Source organism: Procambarus clarkii, chromosome 32 (genome assembly GCF_040958095.1).
Source record: "Procambarus clarkii isolate CNS0578487 chromosome 32, FALCON_Pclarkii_2.0, whole genome shotgun sequence".
Lineage (NCBI taxonomy): Eukaryota > Metazoa > Arthropoda > Malacostraca > Decapoda > Cambaridae > Procambarus > Procambarus clarkii.
Genome location: NC_091181.1, coordinates 19,196,339 through 19,219,777, shown reverse-complemented (window position 1 = coordinate 19,219,777; position 23,439 = coordinate 19,196,339). Strand labels below are relative to the sequence as shown.

Sequence of the window (23,439 nt, the reverse complement as noted above, 5' to 3'; positions counted from 1 at the left end):
TGCAATGGGACACACTGGTGCTAGTGATCAGACTGGAGCTTGTGATCACACTGGGGCTAGTGGTTACACTGTTGCTAGTGATCACACTGCTGCTAGTGATCACACTGGTGCTCGCAATAACACTGGCGCTAGTGATCACACAGGTGCTAGTGGTCACACTGGTGCTAGTGATCACACTGGTGCTAGTGGTCACACTGGTGCAAATGATTACACTGGTTCTAGTGATCACACTGGTGCTAGTGATCACACTGGTGCTAGTGGTCACACTGGTGCTCGCGGTCACACTAATGCTAGTGATTACACTGGTGCTAGTGGTCACACTGGTGCTAGTGATCACACTTTTGCTAGTGATGACGCAGTTGCTAGTAATCACACTGATGCTTGTGATCACACTTGTGCTAGGATCACACTGGTGCTAGTGGTCACATTGGTGCTAGTGGTCACACTGGTGCTAGTGGTCACACTGGTGCTAGTGGTCACTGGTGATAGTGATCACACAGGTGCTCGTGATCACACAGGTGATAGTGTTCTCACAGGTGCTAGTGGTAACACTGGTGCTAGTGATCACATTGGTGCTAGTGGTCACACTGGTGCTAGTGGTCACACTGATGCTAGTTATCACACTGGTGCAAGTGATCACACTGGTGCTAGTGGTCACACAGGTGCTAGTGATCACACTGCTACTAGAGATCACACTAGTGCTAGTGGTCACACTGGTGCTAGTAGTCACACTGGTGCTAGGGGTCACACTGTTGCTATTGGTCACACTGGTGCTAATGATTACACTGGTGCTAGTGATCATACTGTAGCTAGTGGTCACACTGGTGCAAGTGATCAAACTGGTGCTAGTGATCACACTGGTGCTTGTGATCACACTGGTGCTAGTGGTCACACTGGTGCTAGTGATCATCCTGGTGCTAGTGGTCACACTGGTGCTAGTGATCACACTGGTGCTAGTGGCCATACTGTTGTTAGTGTTCATCCTGGTGCTAGTGGTCACACTAGTGCAAGTGGTCACTTTGGTGCAAGTGGTCACACTGGTGCTAGTGGTCACACTGGTGCTAGTGGTCATACTGGTGCTAGTGGTCACACTGGCGCTTGTAGTCACAATAATGCTAGTAATCACACTGTTGCTATTGGTCTCACTGGTGAAAGTGGTCACACTGGTGCTTGTGGTCATACACTTGTAAGTGGTCACACTGGTGCAGTTGGTCACACTGTTGCAAGTGATCACACTGCAGCTCTTGATCATACTGGGGCTAGTGGTTACACTGGTGCTAGTGATCACACTGGTGCTTGTGATCACACTGGTGTTAGTGGTCACACTGGTGCTAGTGGTCACACTTGGGCTAGTGGTCACACTGTTGCTATTGGTCACACTGGTGAAAAGGATAACACTGGTGCTAGTGATCAAACTGGTGTTAGTGATCACACTGGTCTTGTGATCACACTGGCGCCTGTGAGCATACAGGTGCTAGTGGTCACACTGGTGCTAATGGTCACACTGATGCTAGTGGTCACACTGGTGCTAGGGGTCACAAAGGTGTTTTGGTCACACTGGTGCTTGTGATCATACGTTCTAGTGATCACACTGGTGCTAGTGATTACACAGGTGCTAGTGATCACACTTGTGCTAGTGGTCACACTGGTGCTAGTGATTACACAGGTGCTAATTGTCACACTGGTGCTTGTGGTCATACTGGTGCTTGTGATACCCCTAGTCACACTGGTGGTCACACTGGTGCTTGTGATCACACTGGCGCCTGTGATCACACTGGTGCTAGTGGTCACAATGGTGCTAGTGGTCACACTGGGGCTAGTGGTCACACTGTTGCTATTGGTCACACTGGTGCTAATGATCACACTGGTGCTGGTGATCATAGTGTAGCTAGTGATCACACTGGTTCTAGTGATCACACTGGTGCTAGTGATCACATTGGTACTTGTAGTCACACTGGTGCTAGTGATCACACTCGTGCTAGTGGTCACACTGGTGTTAGTGATTACACTGGTGCTAGTGTTCACACTGGTGCTAGTGGTCACACAGGTGCCAGTGATCACACTGCTGCTACTGATCACACTGGTGCAAGTGGTCACACTGGTGCAAGTGGTCACACTGGGGCTAGTGGTCATACTGTTGCTATTGGTCACACTGGTGTTAATGATCACACTGGTGCTAGTGATCATAGTGTAGCTAGTGATCACACTTGTGCTTGTGATCACACTGATGCTAGTGGTCACACTGGTGCTAGTGATCAATCTGGTGCTAGTGACCACACTGGTGCTAGTGGTCACACTGGTGCTAATGGTCACACTTGGGCTAGTGGTCACACTGTTGCTATTGGTCACACTGGTGATAATGATAACACTGGTGCTAGTGATCATACTGTAGCTAGTTATCACACTGGTGCTTGTGATCACACTGATGCTAGTGGTCACACTGGTGCCAGTGATCAAACTGGTGCTAGTGATCACACTGGTGCTTGTGATCACACTGGCGCCTGTGATCACACAGGTGCTAGTGGTCACAATGGTGCTAGTGGTCACACTGGGGCTAGTGGTCACACTGTTGCTTTTGGTCACACTGGTGCTAATGATCACACTGGTGCTAGTGATCATAGTGTAGCTAGTGATCACACTGGTTCTAGTGATCACACTAGTGCTAGTGATCACATGGGTGCTAGTGATCACATAGGTAATAGTGTTCTCACAGGTGCTAGTGGTCACACTGGTGCTAGAGGTTACACTAGTGCTAATGATCACACTCGTGCTAGTGGTCACACTGGTGTTAGTGATCACACTGGTGCTAGTGTTCACACTGGTGCTAGTGTTCACACAGGTGCTAGTAATCACACTGCTGCTACTGATCACACTGGTGCTAGTGGTCACACTGGTGCAAGTGGTCACACTGGGGCTAGCGGTCACACTTTTGCTATTGGTCACACTGGTGCTAATGATCACACTGGGGATAGTGATCATAGTGTAGCTAGTGATCACACTTGTGCTTGTGATCACACTGATGCTAGTGGTCACACTGGTGCTTGTGATCACACTGGTGCCTGTGATGACACTAGTGATAGTGATCACACATTTGCTCGTGATCACACAGGTGATAGTGTTCACACAGGTGCTAGTGGTCACACTGGTGCTAGTGGTCACACTGGTGTTAGTGTTGACACTGGTGCTAGTGGTTACACTGATGCTTGTGGTCACACTGGTGCTAGTGATCACACTGGTGCTAGTGATCACACTGGTGCTAGTGGTCACAAAGGTGCTAGTGATCACACTGCTACTAGTGATCACACTGGTGCTAGTGGTCACACTGGTGCTAGTGGTCACACTGGGGCTAGTGGTCACACTGTTGCTATTGGTCACACTGGTGCTAGTGATCACACTGGTGCTTGTGATCACACTGGTGCTTGTGGCCACACTGGTGCTAGTGGTCACACTGGTGATAGTGATCATACTGGTGCTAGTGACCACACTGGAGCTAGTGATCATCCTGGTGCTAATCGTCACACTGGTGCTAGTGTTCATCCTGGTACTTTTGGTCACACTGGTGCTAGTGGTCACATTAGTGCAAGTGGTCACTCTGGTTGTAGTGGTCACTTTGGTGCAAGTGGTCACACTGGTGCTCGTTCTCACACTGGTGCTAGTGGTCATACTGGTACTAGTGGTCACACTGATGCTTGTAGTCTCACTAATGCTAGTAATCACACTGTTGCTATTGGTCTCACTGGTGCAAATGGTCCATCTGGTGCTTGTGATCATACACTTGTAAGTGGTCACACTGGTGCAATTGGTCACACTGGTGCTAGTGATTACACTGGTTCTGTTGATCACACTGGTGCTAGTGATCACACTGGTGCTAGTGGTCACAATGGTGTTAGCGGTCACACAAGTGCTAGTGGTCACACTGGTGCTAGTGATCACACTGGTGCTAGTGATCACACTGGTGTTAGTGGTCACACTGGTGCTAGTGGTCACACTTGGGCTAGTGGTCACACTGTTGATATTGGTCACACTGGTGAAAATGATAACACTGGTGCTACTGATCAAACTGGTGCTAGTGATCACACTGGTCTTGTGATCACACTGGCGCCTGTGATCATACTGGTGCTAGTGGTCACACTGGTGCTAATGGTCACACTGATGCTAGTGGTCACACTGGTGGTAGGGGTCACAAAGGTGTTTTGGTCACACTGGTGCTTGTGATCACACGTGCTAATGATCACACTGATGCTAGTGATTACACAGGTGCTAATTGTCACACAGGTGCTTGTGGTCATACTGGTGCTTGTGATACCCCTAGTCACACTGGTGGTCACACTGGTGCGTGTGATCACACTGGCGCCTGTGATCACACTGGTGCTAGTGGTCACAATGGTGCTAGTGGTCACACTGGGGCTAGTGGTCACACTGTTGCTATTGGTCACACTGGTGCTAATGATTACACTGGTGCTAGTGATCATACTGTAGCTAGTGGTCACACTGGTGCAAGTGATCAAACTGGTGCTAGTGATCACACTGGTGCTTGTGATCACACTGGTGCTAGTGGTCACACTGGTGCTAGTGATCATCCTGGTGCTAGTGGTCACACTGGTGCTAGTGATCACACTGGTGCTAGTGGCCATACTGTTGTTAGTGTTCATCCTGGTGCTAGTGGTCACACTAGTGCAAGTGGTCACTTTGGTGCAAGTGGTCACACTGGTGCTAGTGGTCACACTGGTGCTAGTGGTCATACTGGTGCTAGTGGTCACACTGGCGCTTGTAGTCACAATAATGCTAGTAATCACACTGTTGCTATTGGTCTCACTGGTGAAAGTGGTCACACTGGTGCTTGTGGTCATACACTTGTAAGTGGTCACACTGGTGCAGTTGGTCACACTGTTGCAAGTGATCACACTGCAGCTCTTGATCATACTGGGGCTAGTGGTTACACTGGTGCTAGTGATCACACTGGTGCTTGTGATCACACTGGTGTTAGTGGTCACACTGGTGCTAGTGGTCACACTTGGGCTAGTGGTCACACTGTTGCTATTGGTCACACTGGTGAAAAGGATAACACTGGTGCTAGTGATCAAACTGGTGTTAGTGATCACACTGGTCTTGTGATCACACTGGCGCCTGTGAGCATACAGGTGCTAGTGGTCACACTGGTGCTAATGGTCACACTGATGCTAGTGGTCACACTGGTGCTAGGGGTCACAAAGGTGTTTTGGTCACTCTGGTGCTTGTGATCATACGTTCTAGTGATCACACTGGTGCTAGTGATTACACAGGTGCTAGTGATCACACTTGTGCTAGTGGTCACACTGGTGCTAGTGATTACACAGGTGCTAATTGTCACACTGGTGCTTGTGGTCATACTGGTGCTTGTGATACCCCTAGTCACACTGGTGGTCACACTGGTGCTTGTGATCACACTGGCGCCTGTGATCACACTGGTGCTAGTGGTCACAATGGTGCTAGTGGTCACACTGGGGCTAGTGGTCACACTGTTGCTATTGGTCACACTGGTGCTAATGATCACACTGGTGCTGGTGATCATAGTGTAGCTAGTGATCACACTGGTTCTAGTGATCACACTGGTGCTAGTGATCACATTGGTACTTGTAGTCACACTGGTGCTAGTGATCACACTCGTGCTAGTGGTCACACTGGTGTTAGTGATTACACTGGTGCTAGTGTTCACACTGGTGCTAGTGGTCACACAGGTGCCAGTGATCACACTGCTGCTACTGATCACACTGGTGCAAGTGGTCACACTGGTGCAAGTGGTCACACTGGGGCTAGTGGTCATACTGTTGCTATTGGTCACACTGGTGTTAATGATCACACTGGTGCTAGTGATCATAGTGTAGCTAGTGATCACACTTGTGCTTGTGATCACACTGATGCTAGTGGTCACACTGGTGCTAGTGATCAATCTGGTGCTAGTGACCACACTGGTGCTAGTGGTCACACTGGTGCTAATGGTCACACTTGGGCTAGTGGTCACACTGTTGCTATTGGTCACACTGGTGATAATGATAACACTGGTGCTAGTGATCATACTGTAGCTAGTTATCACACTGGTGCTTGTGATCACACTGATGCTAGTGGTCACACTGGTGCCAGTGATCAAACTGGTGCTAGTGATCACACTGGTGCTTGTGATCACACTGGCGCCTGTGATCACACTGGTGCTAGTGGTCACAATGGTGCTAGTGGTCACACTGGGGCTAGTGGTCACACTGTTGCTTTTGGTCACACTGTTGCTAATGATCACACTGGTGCTAGTGATCATAGTGTAGCTAGTGATCACACTGGTTCTAGTGATCACACTAGTGCTAGTGATCACATGGGTGCTAGTGATCACATAGGTAATAGTGTTCTCACAGGTGCTAGTGGTCACACTGGTGCTAGAGGTTACACTAGTGCTAATGATCACACTCGTGCTAGTGGTCACACTGGTGTTAGTGATCACACTGGTGCTAGTGTTCACACTGGTGCTAGTGTTCACACAGGTGCTAGTGATCACACTGCTGCTACTGATCACACTGGTGCTAGTGGTCACACTGGTGCAAGTGGTCACACTGGGGCTAGCGGTCACACTTTTGCTATTGGTCACACTGGTGCTAATGATCACACTGGGGATAGTGATCATAGTGTAGCTAGTGATCACACTTGTGCTTGTGATCACACTGATGCTAGTGGTCACACTGGTGCTTGTGATCACACTGGTGCCTGTGATGACACTAGTGATAGTGATCACACATTTGCTCGTGATCACACAGGTGATAGTGTTCACACAGGTGCTAGTGGTCACACTGGTGCTAGTGGTCACACTGGTGTTAGTGTTGACACTGGTGCTAGTGGTTACACTGATGCTTGTGGTCACACTGGTGCTAGTGATCACACTGGTGCTAGTGATCACACTGGTGCTAGTGGTCACAAAGGTGCTAGTGATCACACTGCTACTAGTGATCACACTGGTGCTAGTGGTCACACTGGTGCTAGTGGTCACACTGGGGCTAGTGGTCACACTGTTGCTATTGGTCACACTGGTGCTAGTGATCACACTGGTGCTTGTGATCACACTGGTGCTTGTACCCACACTGGTGCTAGTGGTCACACTGGTGATAGTGATCATACTGGTGCTAGTGACCACACTGGAGCTAGTGATCATCCTGGTGCTAATCGTCACACTGGTGCTAGTGTTCATCCTGGTACTTTTGGTCACACTGGTGCTAGTGGTCACATTAGTGCAAGTGGTCACTCTGGTGGTAGTGGTCACTTTGGTGCAAGTGGTCACACTGGTGCTCGTTCTCACACTGGTGCTAGTGGTCATACTGGTACTAGTGGTCACACTGATGCTTGTAGTCTCACTAATGCTAGTAATCACACTGTTGCTATTGGTCTCACTGGTGCAAATGGTCCATCTGGTGCTTGTGATCATACACTTGTAAGTGGTCACACTGGTGCAATTGGTCACACTGGTGCTAGTGATTACACTGGTTCTGTTGATCACACTGGTGCTAGTGATCACACTGGTGCTAGTGGTCACAATGGTGTTAGCGGTCACACAAGTGCTAGTGGTCACACTGGTGCTAGTGATCACACTGGTGCTAGTGATCACACTGGTGTTAGTGGTCACACTGGTGCTAGTGGTCACACTTGGGCTAGTGGTCACACTGTTGATATTGGTCACACTGGTGAAAATGATAACACTGGTGCTACTGATCAAACTGGTGCTAGTGATCACACTGGTCTTGTGATCACACTGGCGCCTGTGATCATACTGGTGCTAGTGGTCACACTGGTGCTAATGGTCACACTGATGCTAGTGGTCACACTGGTGGTAGGGGTCACAAAGGTGTTTTGGTCACACTGGTGCTTGTGATCACACGTGCTAATGATCACACTGATGCTAGTGATTACACAGGTGCTAATTGTCACACAGGTGCTTGTGGTCATACTGGTGCTTGTGATACCCCTAGTCACACTGGTGGTCACACTGGTGCGTGTGATCACACTGGCGCCTGTGATCACACTGGTGCTAGTGGTCACAATGGTGCTAGTGGTCACACTGGGGCTAGTGGTCACACTGTTGCTATTGGTCACACTGGTGCTAATGATCACACTGGTGCTAGTGATCATAGTGTAGCTAGTGATCACACTGGTTCTAGTGATCACACTGGTGCTAGTGATCACACTGGTGCTAGTGGTCACACAGGTGCTAGTGATCACACTGCTGCTACTGATCACACTGGTGCTAGTGGTCACACTGGTGCAAGTGGTCAAACTGAGGCTAGTGGTCACACTGTTGCTATTGGTCACACTGGTGCTAATGATCACACTGGTGCTAGTGATCATAGTGTAGCTAGTGATCACACTTGTGCTTGTGATCACACTGATGCTAGTGGTCACACTGGTGCTAGTGATCAAACTGCTGCTAGTGACCACACTGGTGCTTGTGATGACACTGGTGATAGTGATCACACATTTGCTCGTGATCACACAGGCGATAGTGTTCACACAGGTGCTAGTGGTCACACTGGTGCTAGTAGTCACACTGGTGTTAGTGATGACACTGGTGCTAGTGGTTACACTGGTGCTTGTGGTCACACTGGTGCTAGTGATCACAATGGTGCTAGTGATCACACTGGTGCTAGTGGTCACAAAGGTGCTAGTGATCACACTGCTACTAGTGATCACACTGGTGCTAGTGGTCACACTGTTGCTAGTGGTCACACTGGGGCTAGTGGTCACACTGTTGCTATTGGTCACACTGGTGCTAGTGATCACACTAGTGCTTGTGATCACACTGGTGCTAGTGGCCACACTGGTGCTAGTGGTCACACTGGTGATAGTGATCATACTGGTGCTAGTGACCACACTGGAGCTAGTGATCATCCTGGTACTTTTGGTCACACTGGTGCTAGTGGTCACATTAGTGCAAGTGGTCACTCTGGTGGTAGTGGTCACTTTGGTGCAAGTGGTCACACTGGTGCTAGTGGTCATACTGGTACTAGTGGTCACACTGATGCTTGTAGACTCACTAATGCTAGTAATCACACTGTTGCTATTGGTCTCACTGGTGCAAGTGGTCCATCTGGTGCTTGTGATCATACACTTGTAAGTGGTCACACTGGTGCAATTGGTCACACTGGTGCTAGTGATCACACTGGTGCTAGTGATCACACTGGTGCTCGTGGTCACTTTGGTGCTTGTTGTCACAATGGTGCTAGTGATAACTTTAGTGTTAGTGATCACTATCACACAGGTGATAGTGTTCTCACTGGTGCAAGTGGTCACACTGGTGCTAGTGGTCACACTGGTGCTAGTGATCACATTGGTGCTAGTGGTCACACTGGTGCTAGTGGTCCCACTGGTGCTAGTGATCACACTGGTGCTAGTGATCACACTGTTGCTAGTGGTCACACTGGTGCTAGTGGTCACACTGGTGCTAGTGATCACACTGGTGCTAGTGGTCACACTGGTGCTAGTGGTCACACTGGGGCTAGTGGTCACACTGGTGCTAGTGGTCACACTGGTGCTAGTGATCACACTGGTGCTAGTGGTCACATTAGTGCAAGTGGTCACTCTGGTGGTAGTGGTCACTTTGGTGCAAGTGGTCACTCTGGTGGTAGTGGTCAATTTGGTGCAAGTGGTCACACTGGTGCTAGTGGTCATACTGGTACTAGTGGTCACACTGATGCTTGTAGTCTCACTAATGGTAGTAATCACACTGTTGCTATTGGTCTCACTGGTGCAAATGGTCCATCTGGTGCTTGTGATCATACACTTGTAAGTGGTCACACTGGTGCAATTGGTCACACTGGTGCTAGTGATCACACTGGAGCTCTTGATCACAGTGGGGTTAGTGGTTACACTGGTGCTAGTGATCACACTGATGCATGAGATCACACAGGTGCTAGTGATCACACAGGTGCTAGTGGTCACACTGGTACTAGTGATCACACTTGTGCTAGTGACCACACTGCTGCTAGTGATCACACAGGAGCTAGTGATCACACTGGTGCTTGTGGTCACACTGGTGTTAGTGATCACACTGGTTCTAGTGATCACACTAGTGCTAGTGATCACACTGGTGCTAGTGGTCACAAAGGTGCTAGTGGTCACACTGGTGTTAGTGATCACACTGGTGCTTGTGATCACACTGGTCATTGTGATCACACTGGTGCTTCTGATCTCACTGGTGCTTGCGGTCACACTGGTGCTTGTGATCACACTGGTGTTTGTGATTACACTGATGCTAGTGGTCACACTGTTGCTTGTTATCATACTCGTGCTAGTAGTCACACTAGTGCTAGTGGTCACACTGGTGCCAGTGGTCACACTGGTGAAAGTGATCACACTGGTGCTTGTGATCACATTGGTACTAGTGGTCACACTGGTGCTTGTGATCACACTGATGCTAGTGGTCACACTGGTGCTAGTGGTCACACTGGTGCTAGTGGTCACCGGTGCTAGTGATCACACGGGTGCTATTGGTCACACTGGTGCAAGTTATCCCACTGGTTCTTGCGGTCACACTGTTGCTTGTGATCACACTGGTGCTTGTGATCACACTAATGCTAGTGGCCACACTGGTGCTAGTGGTCAAGCTGGTGCTAGTGGTCACACTGGTGCTAGTTGTCAAACTGGTGTTAATGGTCACACTGGTGCAAGTTATCCCACTGGTTCTTGCGGTCACACTGGTGCTTGTGATCACACTGGTGCTTGTGATCACACTTGAGGTTATCTTGAGGTTATCTTGAGATGATTTCGGGGCTTTTTTTTTAGTGTCCCCGCGGCCCGGTCCTCGACCAGGCCTCCACCACCAGGAAGCAGCCCGTGACAGCTGACTAACTCCCAGGTACCTATTTACTGCTAGGTAACAGGGGCATTCAGGGTGAAAGAAACTTTGCCCATTTGTTTCTGCCTCGTGCGGGAATCGAACCCGCGCCACAGAATTACGAGTCCTGCGCGCTATCCACCAGGCTACGAGGCAACACGGGTGCTAGTGATCACACTGGTGCTGGTGATCACACTGGCGCTAGTGGTCACATTGGTGCTTGTAGTCACACTGGTGCTAGTGATCACACTGGTGCTAGTGATCACACTAGTGCTAGTGGTCCCACTGGTACTTGTGGTCACACTAGTGCTTGTGATCACACTGATGGTAATGACCACACTGGTGCTAGTGGTCACACAGGTGCTAGTGGTCACACTGGTGCTAGTGGTTACACTGGTGCTAGTGATCACACTCGTTCTAGTGGTCACACTGGTGCTAGTGATCACACTGGTGCTAGTGATCACACTGGTGCTAGTGGTCACACTGGTGCTAGTGGTCAAACTGGTGCTAATGGTCACAATAGTGCCAGAGGTCACACTCGTGCTTGTGATCACACTGGTGTTAGTGGTCACACTGGTGAAAGTGATCACACGGGTGCTTGTGATCACACTGGTGCTATTGGTCACACTGGTGCTTGTGATCACACTGGTGCTAGTGGTCCAACTGGTGCTTGTGATCACACTGGTGCTTGTGATCACACTGGTGCTAGTGGTCACACTGGTGCTAGTGATCACACTGGTGCTAGTGGTCACATTGGTGCTTGTAGTCACACTGGTGCTAGTGATCACACTGGTGCTAGTGATCACACTGATGCTAGTAGCCACACTGGTGCTAGTGGTCACACTGGTGCTGGTGGTCACTGGTGCTAGTGATCACACAGGTGCTCGTGATCACACAGGTGATAGTGTTCTCACATGTGCTAGTGGTCACACCTGTGCTAGTGGTTACACTGGTGCTAGTGATCACACTCGTGCTGGTGGTCACACTGGTGCTAGTGATCACACTGGTGCTAGTGATCACACTGGTGTTAGTGGTCACACTGGTGCTAGTGATCACACTGCTGCTACTGATCACACTGGTGCTAGTGGTTTCTCTGGTGCAATTGGTCACACTTTGGCTAGTGGTCACACTGTTGCTATTGGTCACATTGGTGCTAATGGTCACACTGGTGCTAGTGATCATACTGTACCTAGTGATCACACTGGTGCTTGTGATCACACTGATGCTAGTGGTCACACTGGTGCTAGTGATCAAAATGGTGCTAGTGATCAAACTGGTGCTTGTAATCACACTGGTTCCTGTGATCACACTGGTGATAGTGATCACACAGGTGCTCGTGATCACACAGGTGATAGTGTTCTCACAGGTGCTAGTGGTCACACTGGTGCTAGTGATCAAACTGGTGCTAGTGGTCACACTGGTGCTAGTGGTCACACTGGTGCTAGTGATCACACTGGTGCTAGTGATCACATTGGTGCTAGTGGTCACACAGGTACTAGTGATCACACTGCTACTAGTGACCACTCTGGTGCTAGTGGCCACACTGGTGCTAGTGGTCAAACTGGTGCAAGTGGTCACACTGTTGCTAGTGGTCAAACTGGTGTTAATGATCACACTGGTGCTAGTGGTCTCACTGGTGGAAGTGGTCACACTGGTGCTAGTGATCACACTTGTAATAGTGGTCACACTGGTGCTAGAGGTCACACTCGTGCTTGTGATCACACTGGTGCTAGTAGTCATACTAGTGCTAGTGGTCTCACTGGTGCCAGTGGTCACACTGGTGAAAGTGATCACGCTGGTGCTTGTGATCACACTGGTGCTAGTGGTCACACTGGTGTTTGTGATCACACTGGTGATAGTGACCACACTGGTGCTAGTGATCATACTGGTGCTAGTGATCACACTGGTGCTAGTGCTCCATCTGGTGCTTGTGGTCATACACTTGTAAGTGGTCACACTGGTGCAATTCGTCACACTGGTGCTAATGCTCACACTGGAGCTCTTTATCACACTGGGGCTAGTGGTTACACTGGTGCTAGTGATCACGCTAGTGCATGAGATAACACAGGTGCTAGTGATCACACAGGTGCTAGTTGTCACACTGGTACTAGTGATCACACTTGTGCTAGTGATCACACTCGTGCTAGTGATCAGACAGGAGCTAGTGATCACACTGGTGCTTGTGGTCACACTGGTGTTAGTGATCACACTGGTTCCAATGTTCACACTAGTGCTAGTGATCACACTGGTGCTAGTGGTCACACAGGTGCTAGTGGTCACAATGGTGCTAGTGATCACACTGGTGCTTGTGATCACACTGGTGATTGTGATTACGCTAGTGCTAGTTATCACATTGGTGCTTTTGATCACACTGGTGCTTGTGATCACACTGGTGCTAGTGGTCACATTGGTGCTAGTGATCACACTGGTGCTAGTGGTCACATTGGTGCTTGTAGTCACACTGGTGCTAGTGATCACACTGGTGCTAGTGATCACACTAGTGCTAGTGGTCCCACTGGTACTTGTGATCACACTGGTGCTTGTGATCACACTGATGCTAGTAGCCACACTGGTGCTAGTGGTAACACTGGTGCTGGTGGTCACTGGTGCTAGTGATCACACAGGTGCTCGTGATCACACAGGTGATAGTGTTCTCACATGTGCTAGTGGTCACACTTGTGCTAGTGGTTACACTGGTGCTAGTGATCACACTCGTGCTAGTGGTCACACTGGTGCTAGTGATCACACTGGTGCTAGTGATCACACTGGTACAAGTGGTCACACTGGTGCTAGTGATCACACTGCTGCTACTGATCACACTGGTGCTAGTGGTCACACTGGTGCAAGTGGTCACACTGGGGCTAGTGGTCACACTGTTGCTATTGGTCACATTGGTGCTAATGGTCACACTGGTGCTAGTGATCATACTGTACCTAGTGATCACACTGGTGCTTGTGATCACACTGATGCTAGTGGTCACACTGGTGCTAGTGATCAAAATGGTGCTAGTGATCAAACTGGTGCTTGTGATCACACTGGTTCCTGTGATCACACTGGTGATAGTGATCACACAGGTGCTCGTGATCACACAGGTGATAGTGTTCTCACAGGTGCTAGTGGTCACACTGGTGCTAGTGATCACACTGGTGCTAGTGGTCACACTGGTGCTAGTGGTCACACTGGTGCTAGTGATCACACTGGTGCTAGTGATCACATTGGTGCTAGTGGTAACACAGGTACTAGTGATCACACTGCTACTAGTGATCACTCTGGTGCTTGTGGCCACACTGGTGCTAGTGGTCAAACTGGTGCTAGTGGTCACACTGTTGCTAGTGGTCAAACTGGTGTTAATGATCACACTGGTGCTAGTGGTCACACTGGTGGTAGTGGTCACACTGGCGCTAGTGATCACACTTGTAATAGTGGTCACACTGGTGCTAGAGGTCACACTCGTGCTTGAGATCACAATGGTGCTAGTAGTCATACTAGTGCTAGTGGTCTCACTGGTGCCAGTGGTCACACTGGTGCTTGTGATCACACTGGTGCTAGTGACCACACTGGTGCTAGTGATCATACTGGTGTTAGTGATCACACTGGTGTTAGTAGTCATACTAGTGCTAGTGGTTACACTGGTGCTAGTGATCACGCTGGTGCATGAGATAACACAGGTGCTAGTGATCACACAGGTGCTAGTGGTCACACCGGCACTAGTGATCACACTTGTGCTAGTGATCACACTGGTGCTAGTGATCAGACAGGAGCTAGTGATCACACTGGTGCTTGTGGTCACACTGGTGTTAGTGATCACACTGGTTTCAATGTTCACACTAGTGCTAGTGATCACACTGGTGCTAGTGGTCACACAGGTGTTAGTGCTCACACTGGTGCTAGTGATCACACTGGTGCTTGTGATCACACTGGTGATTGTGATCACGCTAGTGCTAGTGATCACATTGGTGCTTGTGATCACACTGCTGCTTGTGATCACACTGGTGCTTGCGGTCACACTGGTGCTTGTGATCACACTGGTGTTTGTGATTACACTGATGCTAGGGGTCAAACTGTTGCTTGTGATCATAGTGGTGCTAGTAGTCACACTAGTGCTAGTGATCACACTAGTGCCAGTGGTCACACTGGTGAAAGTGATCACACTGGTGCTTGTGATCACAATGGTACTAGTGGTCACAATGGTACTAGTGGTCACACTGGTTCTTGTGATCACACTGGTGCTAGTGATCACACTGGTGCTTGTGATCACACTGATGCTAGTGGTCACACTGGTGCTAGTGATCACACTGGTGCTAGTGGTCACACTGGTGCTAGTGATTACACAGGTGCTAATGGTCACACTGGTGCTTGTGGTCATACTGGTGCTTGTGATACCCCTAGTGGAAGTGGTCACACTGGTTCAAGTGGTCCACTGGTGAAAGTGGTCGTACTGGTGAAAGTGGTCACACTGGTGATAGTAGTCAAACTGGTGCTAGTCTTTGTGGTCACACTAGTGCTAGTGATCACACTAGTGCTAGTGAACACACAAGTGCTCGTGATCACACAGGTGCTAGTGATCACACAGGTGCTAGTGGTCACACTGGTGATAGTGGTAAAACTGGTGCTAGTGGTCACACTGGTGCTAGTGATCACACTGGTGCTTGCAATCACACTGGTGCTTGCGATCACACTGGTGCTAGTGATCACACTGGTGCTAATTATCACACTGGTGCTTGTGATCACACTGGTGCTAGTGGTCACACTGGTGCTAGTGATCACACTGGTGCTAGTGATCACACAGGTGTTAGTGTTCACAATGATGCTAGTGGTCGCAATGGTGCTTGTGGTCACACTGGTGCTAGTGATCAAACTGGTGCTAGTGATCACGCTGGTGCTAGTGATCACTCTGGTGCTAGTGATCACACAGGTGCTAGTGGTCACACTGGTGCTAGTGATCACACTTTTGCTAGTGATGACGCAGTTGGAGGTGATCACGCTGATGCTTGTGATCACACTTGTGCTAGGATCACACTGGTGCTAGTGGTCACACTGGTGCTAGTGGTGACACTGGCGCTTGTGGTCACGCTAGTGGAAGTGGTCACACTGGTTCAAGTGGTCAGACAGGTGCTAATCGTCACACTGGTATTTTTGGTCACACTGGTGCTAGTGATAACACTGGTGCTAGTGATCACACAGGTGCTCGTGATCACACAGGTGCTATCGTTCACAGAGGTGCTAGTGGTCACACTAATGCTAGTGGTCACACTGGTGCTAGTGATCACACTAGTGCTAGTGGTCACACTGGTATTTGTGATCTCAATGGTGCTAGTGGTCACACTGGGGATTGTGATCACACTGGTGCTAGTGATCACACTGTTGCTAGTGATCACACTGGTGCTAGTGATCACACTGGTGCTCGTGGTCACTTTGGTGCTTGTTGTCACAATGGTGCTAGTGATCACTTTAGTGTTAGTGATCACTATCACACAGGTGATAGTGTTCTCACTGGTGCAAGTGGTCACTCTGGTGCTAGTGGTCACACTGGTGCTAGTGATCACATTGGTGCTAGTGGTCACACTGGTGCTAGTGGTCACACTGGTGCTAGTGAACACACTGGTGCTAGTGATCACACTGTTGCTAGTGGTCACACAGGTGCTCGTGATCACACTGCTACTAGAGATCACACTGGTGCTAGTGATCACACTGGTGCTAGTGGTCACACTGGGGCTAGTGGTCACACTAGTGCTTGTGGTCACACTGGTGCTAGTGGTCATACTGGTGCTAGTGTTCACATTGGCGCTTGTAGCCACACTAATACTAGTAATGACACTGTTGCTAGTGTCCACACTGGTGCTAGTGGTCACACTGGTGTTTGTGGTCACACTTGTGCTATGTCCACATTGGTGCATGTGATCACACTGGTGCTAGTGATCACACTGGTCACACTGGTCCAAGGGCTACAATGGTGCCAATGATAACACTGGTGCAAGTGGTCAAACTGGTGCTAGTGATTACACTGGTGCTAGTGGTCACACTGGTCAAAGTAGTCCACTGGTGCCAGTGATCACACTGGTGCAAGTGGTCACACTGGTGCCAGTGGTCACACTGGTGCTTGTGATCACACTGGTGATTGTGATCACTCTGGTGCTAGTGATCACACTGGTGATTGTGATCACACTGTTGCTTGTGATTACACTGGTGCTAGTGCTCGCACTGGTGCTAGTGGTCACACTGGTGATAGTGATCACACTGGTGCTTGTGATCACACTGGAGCTTCGCGTCACACTGGTGCTTGTGGTCACACTGGTGCTAGTGATCACACTGGTGCTAATTGTCACACTGGTGCTTGTTGTTGCACTGGTGCTAGTGGTCACACTGGTGCTAGTGGTCACACTAGTGCTTGTGGTTACACTGGTGCTAGTGATAACACTGGTGCTCGTGATCACACTGGTGCTAATGGTCACACTGGTGCTAATGATCATATTGATGAAAGTGATCACACTGGTGCTAGTGGTCACACAGGTGGGAGTGGTCACACTTGTGCTTTTGGTTACACTGGTGCTCGTGATCACACTGGTGCTAGTGGTCAAACTGGTGCTAGTGGTCCCACTGGTGCAAGTTGTCACACTGGTGCTAGTGACCACACTGGTGCTAGAGATCAGACTGGTGCTAGTGATCAAACTGGTGCTCGTGATCACACAGGTGCTAGTCGTCACACTGATGCTAGTGATCACACTGGTGCTACTGATCACACTGGTGCTAGTGGTCACACTTGTGCAAGTGGTCACACTGGTGCTAGTGGTCACACTGGTGCAAGTGGTCACACTAGTGCTTGTGATCACACTGGTGCTAGTGATCATACTGGTGCTAATGATCACACTGGAGCTAGTGATCATACAGGTACTAGTGGTCACACTCGCGCTATTGGTCACACTGTTGCTAGTGATCACGCTGGTGCTAGTGATCACATTGGTGTCTCTGATCATAATGGTGCTAGTGACCATACTGGTGCTAGTGCTTTCACTGGTGAAAATGGTCACACTGGTGCTAGTGATCACACTGGTGCAATTGGTCACACTTGTGCAATTGGTCACACAGTTGCTAGTGATCATAATGGTGCTAATGATCATCCTGGTGCTAGTCGTCACACTAGTGCAAGTGGTCACACTGGTGCTAGTGGTCACACTGGTGCTAGTGGTCACACTGGTGCAAGTGGTCACGCTGGTGCTAGTGGTCACACTGGTGCAAGTGGTCACACTGGTGCTAGTGGTCACATTGGTGCTAGTGGTCACACTGATAATTGTAGTAACACAAATGCTAGTAATCACACTGTTGCTAGTGGTCACACTGGTGCAAGTAGTCACACATGTGCTTGTGGTCACACACTTGTAAGCGGTCACACTGGTTCAATTAGTGACACTGGTGCAATTGGTGACACTAGTGCTAGTGATCACACTGGTGCTTGTTATCACACTGGGGCTAGTGGTTACACAGATGCTAGTGATCTCACTAGTGCTAGTAGTCACACTGGAGCTAGTGGCCACACTGGAGCTAGTGATCATCCTGGTGCTAGTGGTCTCACTGGTGCTAGTGGTCACACTGGTGCAAGTGGTCACTCTGATGCTAGTGGTCAAACTGGTGTAATTGGTCACACTGGTGCTTGCGATCACACTGGGACTAGTGGTCACACTGGTGCTTGTGATCACACTGTTGCTTGTAATCACATTGGTGCTAGTGGTCACACTAGTGCTAGTGATCAAAATGGTGTTTGTGGTCACTATGTTCCTTGTGCTCACACTGGTGCTTGCAATCACACTGGTGCTTTCGATCACATTGGTGCTAGTGATCACACTGGTGCTAATTATCACACTGGTGCTTGTGATCACACTGGTGCTAGTGGACACACTGATTCAAGTAGTTCACTGGTGCCATTGATCACACTTGTGCAAGTGGTCACACTGGTGCTAGTGGTCGCGTTGGTGCTTGTGGTCACACTGGTGCCTGTAGTCACACTATTGCTAATGATCACACTGGTGCTTGTGATCACACTGGTGCTAGTGGTCATACTGGTTCAAGTAGTCCCCTAGTGCCAGTGATCTCACTGGTGCAAGTGGTCACACTGGTGCTAGTGGTCATACTGGTGCTTAAAGTCACACTCATGCTAGTAATTACACTGTTGCTAGTTGTCACACTGGTGCAAGTGGTCACACTGGTTCAAGTGATCCACTTGTGCCAGTGATCACACTTGTGAAAGTGGTCACACTGGTGCTAGTGGTCACACTAGTGCTAGTGGTCACACTGGTGTTAGTGGTCACACTTGTGCTTGTGATAACACTGGTGCAAGTGGGCACACTTGTTCAATAACCTACTGGTTTCAGTAGTCTCACTGGTGAAAGTGGTCACACTGGTGCTAGTGGTTACACTGGTGATAGTGGTCAGATTAGTGTTTGTAATCACACTGCTGTTAGTGGTCACACTGGTGCCAGTGATCACACTGGTGATAGTGGTCACAGTGGTTCAAGTGCTCCACTGGTGCCAATGATCATACTGGTGCTAGTGATCATACTGGTCCAAGTGGTCCACTGGTGCCAATGATCACACTGGTGCTAGTGGTCACACCGGTTCTAGTGATCACACTGGTGCTAGTGGTCACACTGGTCCAAGTGGTCCACTGGTGCCAGTGATCACACTGGTGCTCGTGATCACACTGGTGCTTGTGATCACATAGGTGCTTGTGATCACACTGGTGCTAGTGGTCATACTGGTGCCAGTGATCACACTGGAGCTAGTGGTCACACTGGTTCTTATGATCACACTGGTGCTAGTGGTCACACTGGTTCAAGTGGTCCTCTGGAGCCAGCGATCACACTGGTTCTAGTGATCACACTGGTCGAAGTGGTCCACTGGTGCCAGTGATCACACTGGTGCTAGTGGGAACGCTGGTGCTAGTGATCACAATGGTGCTATTGGTCACACTGGTCCAAGTGCTACACTTGTGCCAGTGATAACACTGGTGAGAGTGGTCAAACTGGTGCTAGTGATCACACTGGTGCTAGTGGTTACACTGGTCAAAGTAGTCCACTGGTGCCAGTGATCACACTGGTGCAAGTGGTCACACTGGTGCCAGTGGTCACACTGGTGCCAGTGGTCAGACTGGTGCTTGTTATCACACTGGTGATAGTGATCACACTGGTGCTAGTGATCACACTGGTGCTTGTGATCACACTGGAGCTTGTCGTCACACTGGTGCTTGTGGTCACACTGGTGCTAGTGATCACACTGGTGCTAGTTGTCACACTGGTGCTAGTTGTTACACTGGTGCTAGTGGTCACATTGATGCTAGTGATCACACTGGTGCTAGTGGTCACACTGGTGCCAGTGATCACACTGGTGCTAGTGGTCACACTGGTTCTTATGATCACACTGGAGCTAGTGGTCACACTGGTTTAAATGGTCCACTGGAACCAGTGATCACACTGGTGCTAGTGATCACACTGGTCGAAGTGGTCCACTGGTGCCAGTGGTCCACTGGTGCCAGTGATCACACTGGTGCTACTGGGAACGCTGGTGCCAGTGATCACACTGGTGCTAGTGGTCACACTGGTGCCAGTGATCACACTGGTGCTAGTGGTCACAATGGTTCTTATGATCACACTGGAGCTAGTGGTCACACTGGTTCAAATGGTCCACTGGAACCAGTGATCACACTGGTGCCAGTGATCACACTGGTGCTAGTGAAAACGCTGGTGCTAGTGGTCTAGTTGGTGCTTGTGGTCACACTGGTGGCTGTAGTCACACTAATGCTAATGATCACACTGGTGCTAGTGAACACACTGGTGCTATTGGTCACACTGGTCCAAGTGCTACACTGGTGCCAGTGATAACACGGGTGCAAGTGGTCAAACTGGTGCTAGTGGTCACACTGTTCAAAGTATTACACTTGTGCCAGTGATCACACTGGTGCAAGTGGTCACACTGGTGCCAGTGGTCACACTGGTGCTTGTGATCGCACTGGTGATAGTATTCACACTGGTGCTAGTGATCACACTGGTGCTTATGATCACACTGTTGCTTGTGATTACACTGGTGCTAGTGGTCACACTGGTGCTAGTGGTCACACTGGTGATAGTGATAACACTGGTGCTTGTGATCACACTGGAGCTTGTCGTCACACTTGTGCTTGAGGTCACACTGGTGCTAGTGATCACACTGGTGCTAATTGTCACACTTGTGCTTGTTGTTACACTAGCTAGTGGTCACAGCTAGTGGTGCTAGTTACACTAACTAGTGGTCACAGCTAGTGGTGCTAGTTACACTAGCTAGTGGTGCTAGTTACACTAGCTACACTAGCTAGTGGTGCTAGTGGTCACGCTGATGCTAGTGATCACACTGGTGCTAGTGGTTACACTGGAGCGAGTGGTCACACTGGTGCTTGTGGTTACACTGGTGCTAGTGATCACTCTGGTGCTCGTTATCATACTGGTGATAGTGGTAAAACTGGTGGTAGTGGTCACACTGGTGCTAGTGATCACACTGGTGGTAGAGATCACACAGGTGCTAGTGATCACACTGGTGCAAGTGGTCACACTGGTGATTGTGATCACACTGGCGCTAGTGATCACACTGGTGCTAGTGATCACACAGGTGCTAGTGGTCACACTAGTGCTAGTGATCAAAATGGTGTTTGTGGTCACTCTGTTCCTTGTGCTCACACTGGTGCTTGCAATCACACTGGTGCTTGCGATCACACTGGTGCTAGTGATCACACTGGTGCTAATTATCACAATGGTGCTTTTGATCACACTGGTGTTAGTGGTCACACTGATTCATGTAGTTCACTGGTGCCATTGATCACACTTGTGCAAGTGGTCACACTGGTGCTAGTGGTCGCGTTGGTGCTTGTGGTCACACTGGTGCATGTAGTCACACTAATGCTAATGATCACACTGGTGCTTGTGATCACACTGGTGCAAGTGGTCACATTGGTGCTAGTGGTCATACTGGTGCTTGTGGTCATACTGGTGCTTGTACCCACACTCATGCTAGTAATTACACTGTTGCTAGTGGTCACACTGGTGCAAGTGGTCACACTGGTTCAAGTGATCCACTGGTACCAGTAATCACACTTGAGAAAGTGATCACACTGGTGCTAGTGGTCACACTGGTGCTAGTGGTCACACTGGTGCTAGTTATTACACTGTTGCTAGTGATCAAACTGGTGCTAGTAATCACACTGGTGCTAGTGATCACATTGGTGCTAGTGGTCACACTGGTGCTAGTGGTCACACTCGTGCTTGTGATCACACTGGTGCAAGTGGGCACACTTGTTCAATAACCTACTGGTTTCAGTAGTCTCACTGGTGAAAGTGGTCACACTGGTGATAGTGGTCAGATTAGTGCTTGTAATCACACTGCTGTTAGTGGTCACACTGGTGCCAGTGATCACACTGGTGCTAGTGGTCACACTGATTCTTATGATCACGCTGGTGCTAGTGGTCTCACTGGTTCAAGTGCTCCACTGGTGACAGTGATCACACTCGTGATAGTGATCATACTGGTCCAAGTGGTCCACTGGTGCCAATGATCACACTGGTGCTAGTGGTCACACTGGTTCTAGTGATCACACTGGTGCTAGTGGTCACACTGGTGCTAGTGATCACACTGCTGCTACTGATCACACTGGTGCTAGTGGTCACGCTGGTGCAAGTGATGACACTGGTGCTAGTGGTCACACTGGTGTTAGTGATGACACTGGTGCTAGTGGTTACACTGGTGCTTGTGGTCACACTGGTGCTAGTGATCCCACTGGTGCTAGTGATCACGCTGGAGCTAGTGATCACACTGGTGCTAGTGATCACACAGGTGCTAGTGGTCACACTGGTGCTAGTGATCACACTATTGCTAGTGATGACGCAGTTGCTAGTGATCACACTGATGCTTGTGATCACACTTGTGCTAGGATCACACTGGTGCTTGTGGTCACGCTAGTGGAAGTGGTCACACTGGTTCAAGTGGTCCACTGGTGAAACTTATCACACTGTTGAAAGTGGTCAGACTGGTGCTAGTGGTCACACTGGTATTTGTGGTCACACTGGTGCTAGTGATGACACTGGTGCTAGTGATCACATAGGTGCTCGTGATCACACAGGTGCTAGAGTTCACAAAGGTCCTAGTGGTCACACTGGTGCTTGTGGTCACACTGGTGCTAGTGATCACACTGGTGCTAGTGATCACACAGGTGCTAGTGATCACACTGATGCTAGTGGTCGCAATTGTGCTTGTGGTCACACTGGTGCTAGTGATCAAACTGGTGCTAGTGATCACGCTGGTGCTAGTGATCACTAGCACCTGTGTGATCACTAGCACCAGTGTGATCACTAGCACCAGTGTGACCACAAGCACCAGTGTGACCACTAGGACCTTTGTGAACTCTAGCACCTGTGTGATCACGAGCACCTATGTGATCACTAGCACCAGTGTCATCACTAGCACCAGTGTGACCACAAATACCAGTGTGACCACTAGCACCAGTCTGACCACTTTCAACAGTGTGATAAGTTTCACCAGTGGACCACTTGAACCAGTGTGACCACTTCCACTAGCGTGAC

General features: G+C 49.5%; 1 protein-coding gene across 1 annotated transcript; it reads left to right on the top strand.

The window, feature by feature from the left end:
* Positions 1 to 4: 4 nt before the first annotated feature.
* LOC138370461 (serine-rich adhesin for platelets-like) lies at positions 5 to 23,176 on the top strand. Its single transcript, XM_069334829.1, has 24 exons — positions 5 to 830; positions 1,209 to 1,551; positions 1,983 to 2,353; positions 2,714 to 3,271; positions 3,491 to 4,205; positions 4,574 to 5,221; positions 5,653 to 6,023; positions 6,384 to 6,509; positions 6,780 to 6,941; positions 7,161 to 7,875; positions 8,820 to 9,340; positions 9,935 to 10,384; positions 11,610 to 12,191; positions 12,336 to 12,875; positions 12,930 to 13,449; positions 13,673 to 13,917; positions 14,080 to 14,259; positions 14,710 to 15,302; positions 15,856 to 16,299; positions 16,879 to 17,623; positions 17,732 to 18,806; positions 19,210 to 19,381; positions 21,666 to 22,145; positions 22,820 to 23,176. Exons 1-24 carry the CDS (start codon positions 5 to 7, stop codon positions 23,174 to 23,176), a joined length of 11,739 nt encoding a protein of 3,912 aa, XP_069190930.1.
* Positions 23,177 to 23,439: the final 263 nt, after the last annotated feature.

What these genes read in the sequence shown, in the direction of transcription:
- LOC138370461 (XM_069334829.1), top strand. Translation starts at nt 5, where the DNA reads ATGGGACACACTGGTGCTAGTGATCAGACTGGAGCTTGTGATCACACT. An exon ending in AGGTGCTCGTGATCACACAG is followed by an intron (nt 12,192 to 12,335) that starts GTGATAGTGTTC and finishes GTGGTCACACAG; the next exon opens with GTACTAGTGATCACACTGCT. An exon ending in TGGTGCCAATGATCATACTG is followed by an intron (nt 19,382 to 21,665) that starts GTGCTAGTGATC and finishes TGATTCATGTAG; the next exon opens with TTCACTGGTGCCATTGATCA.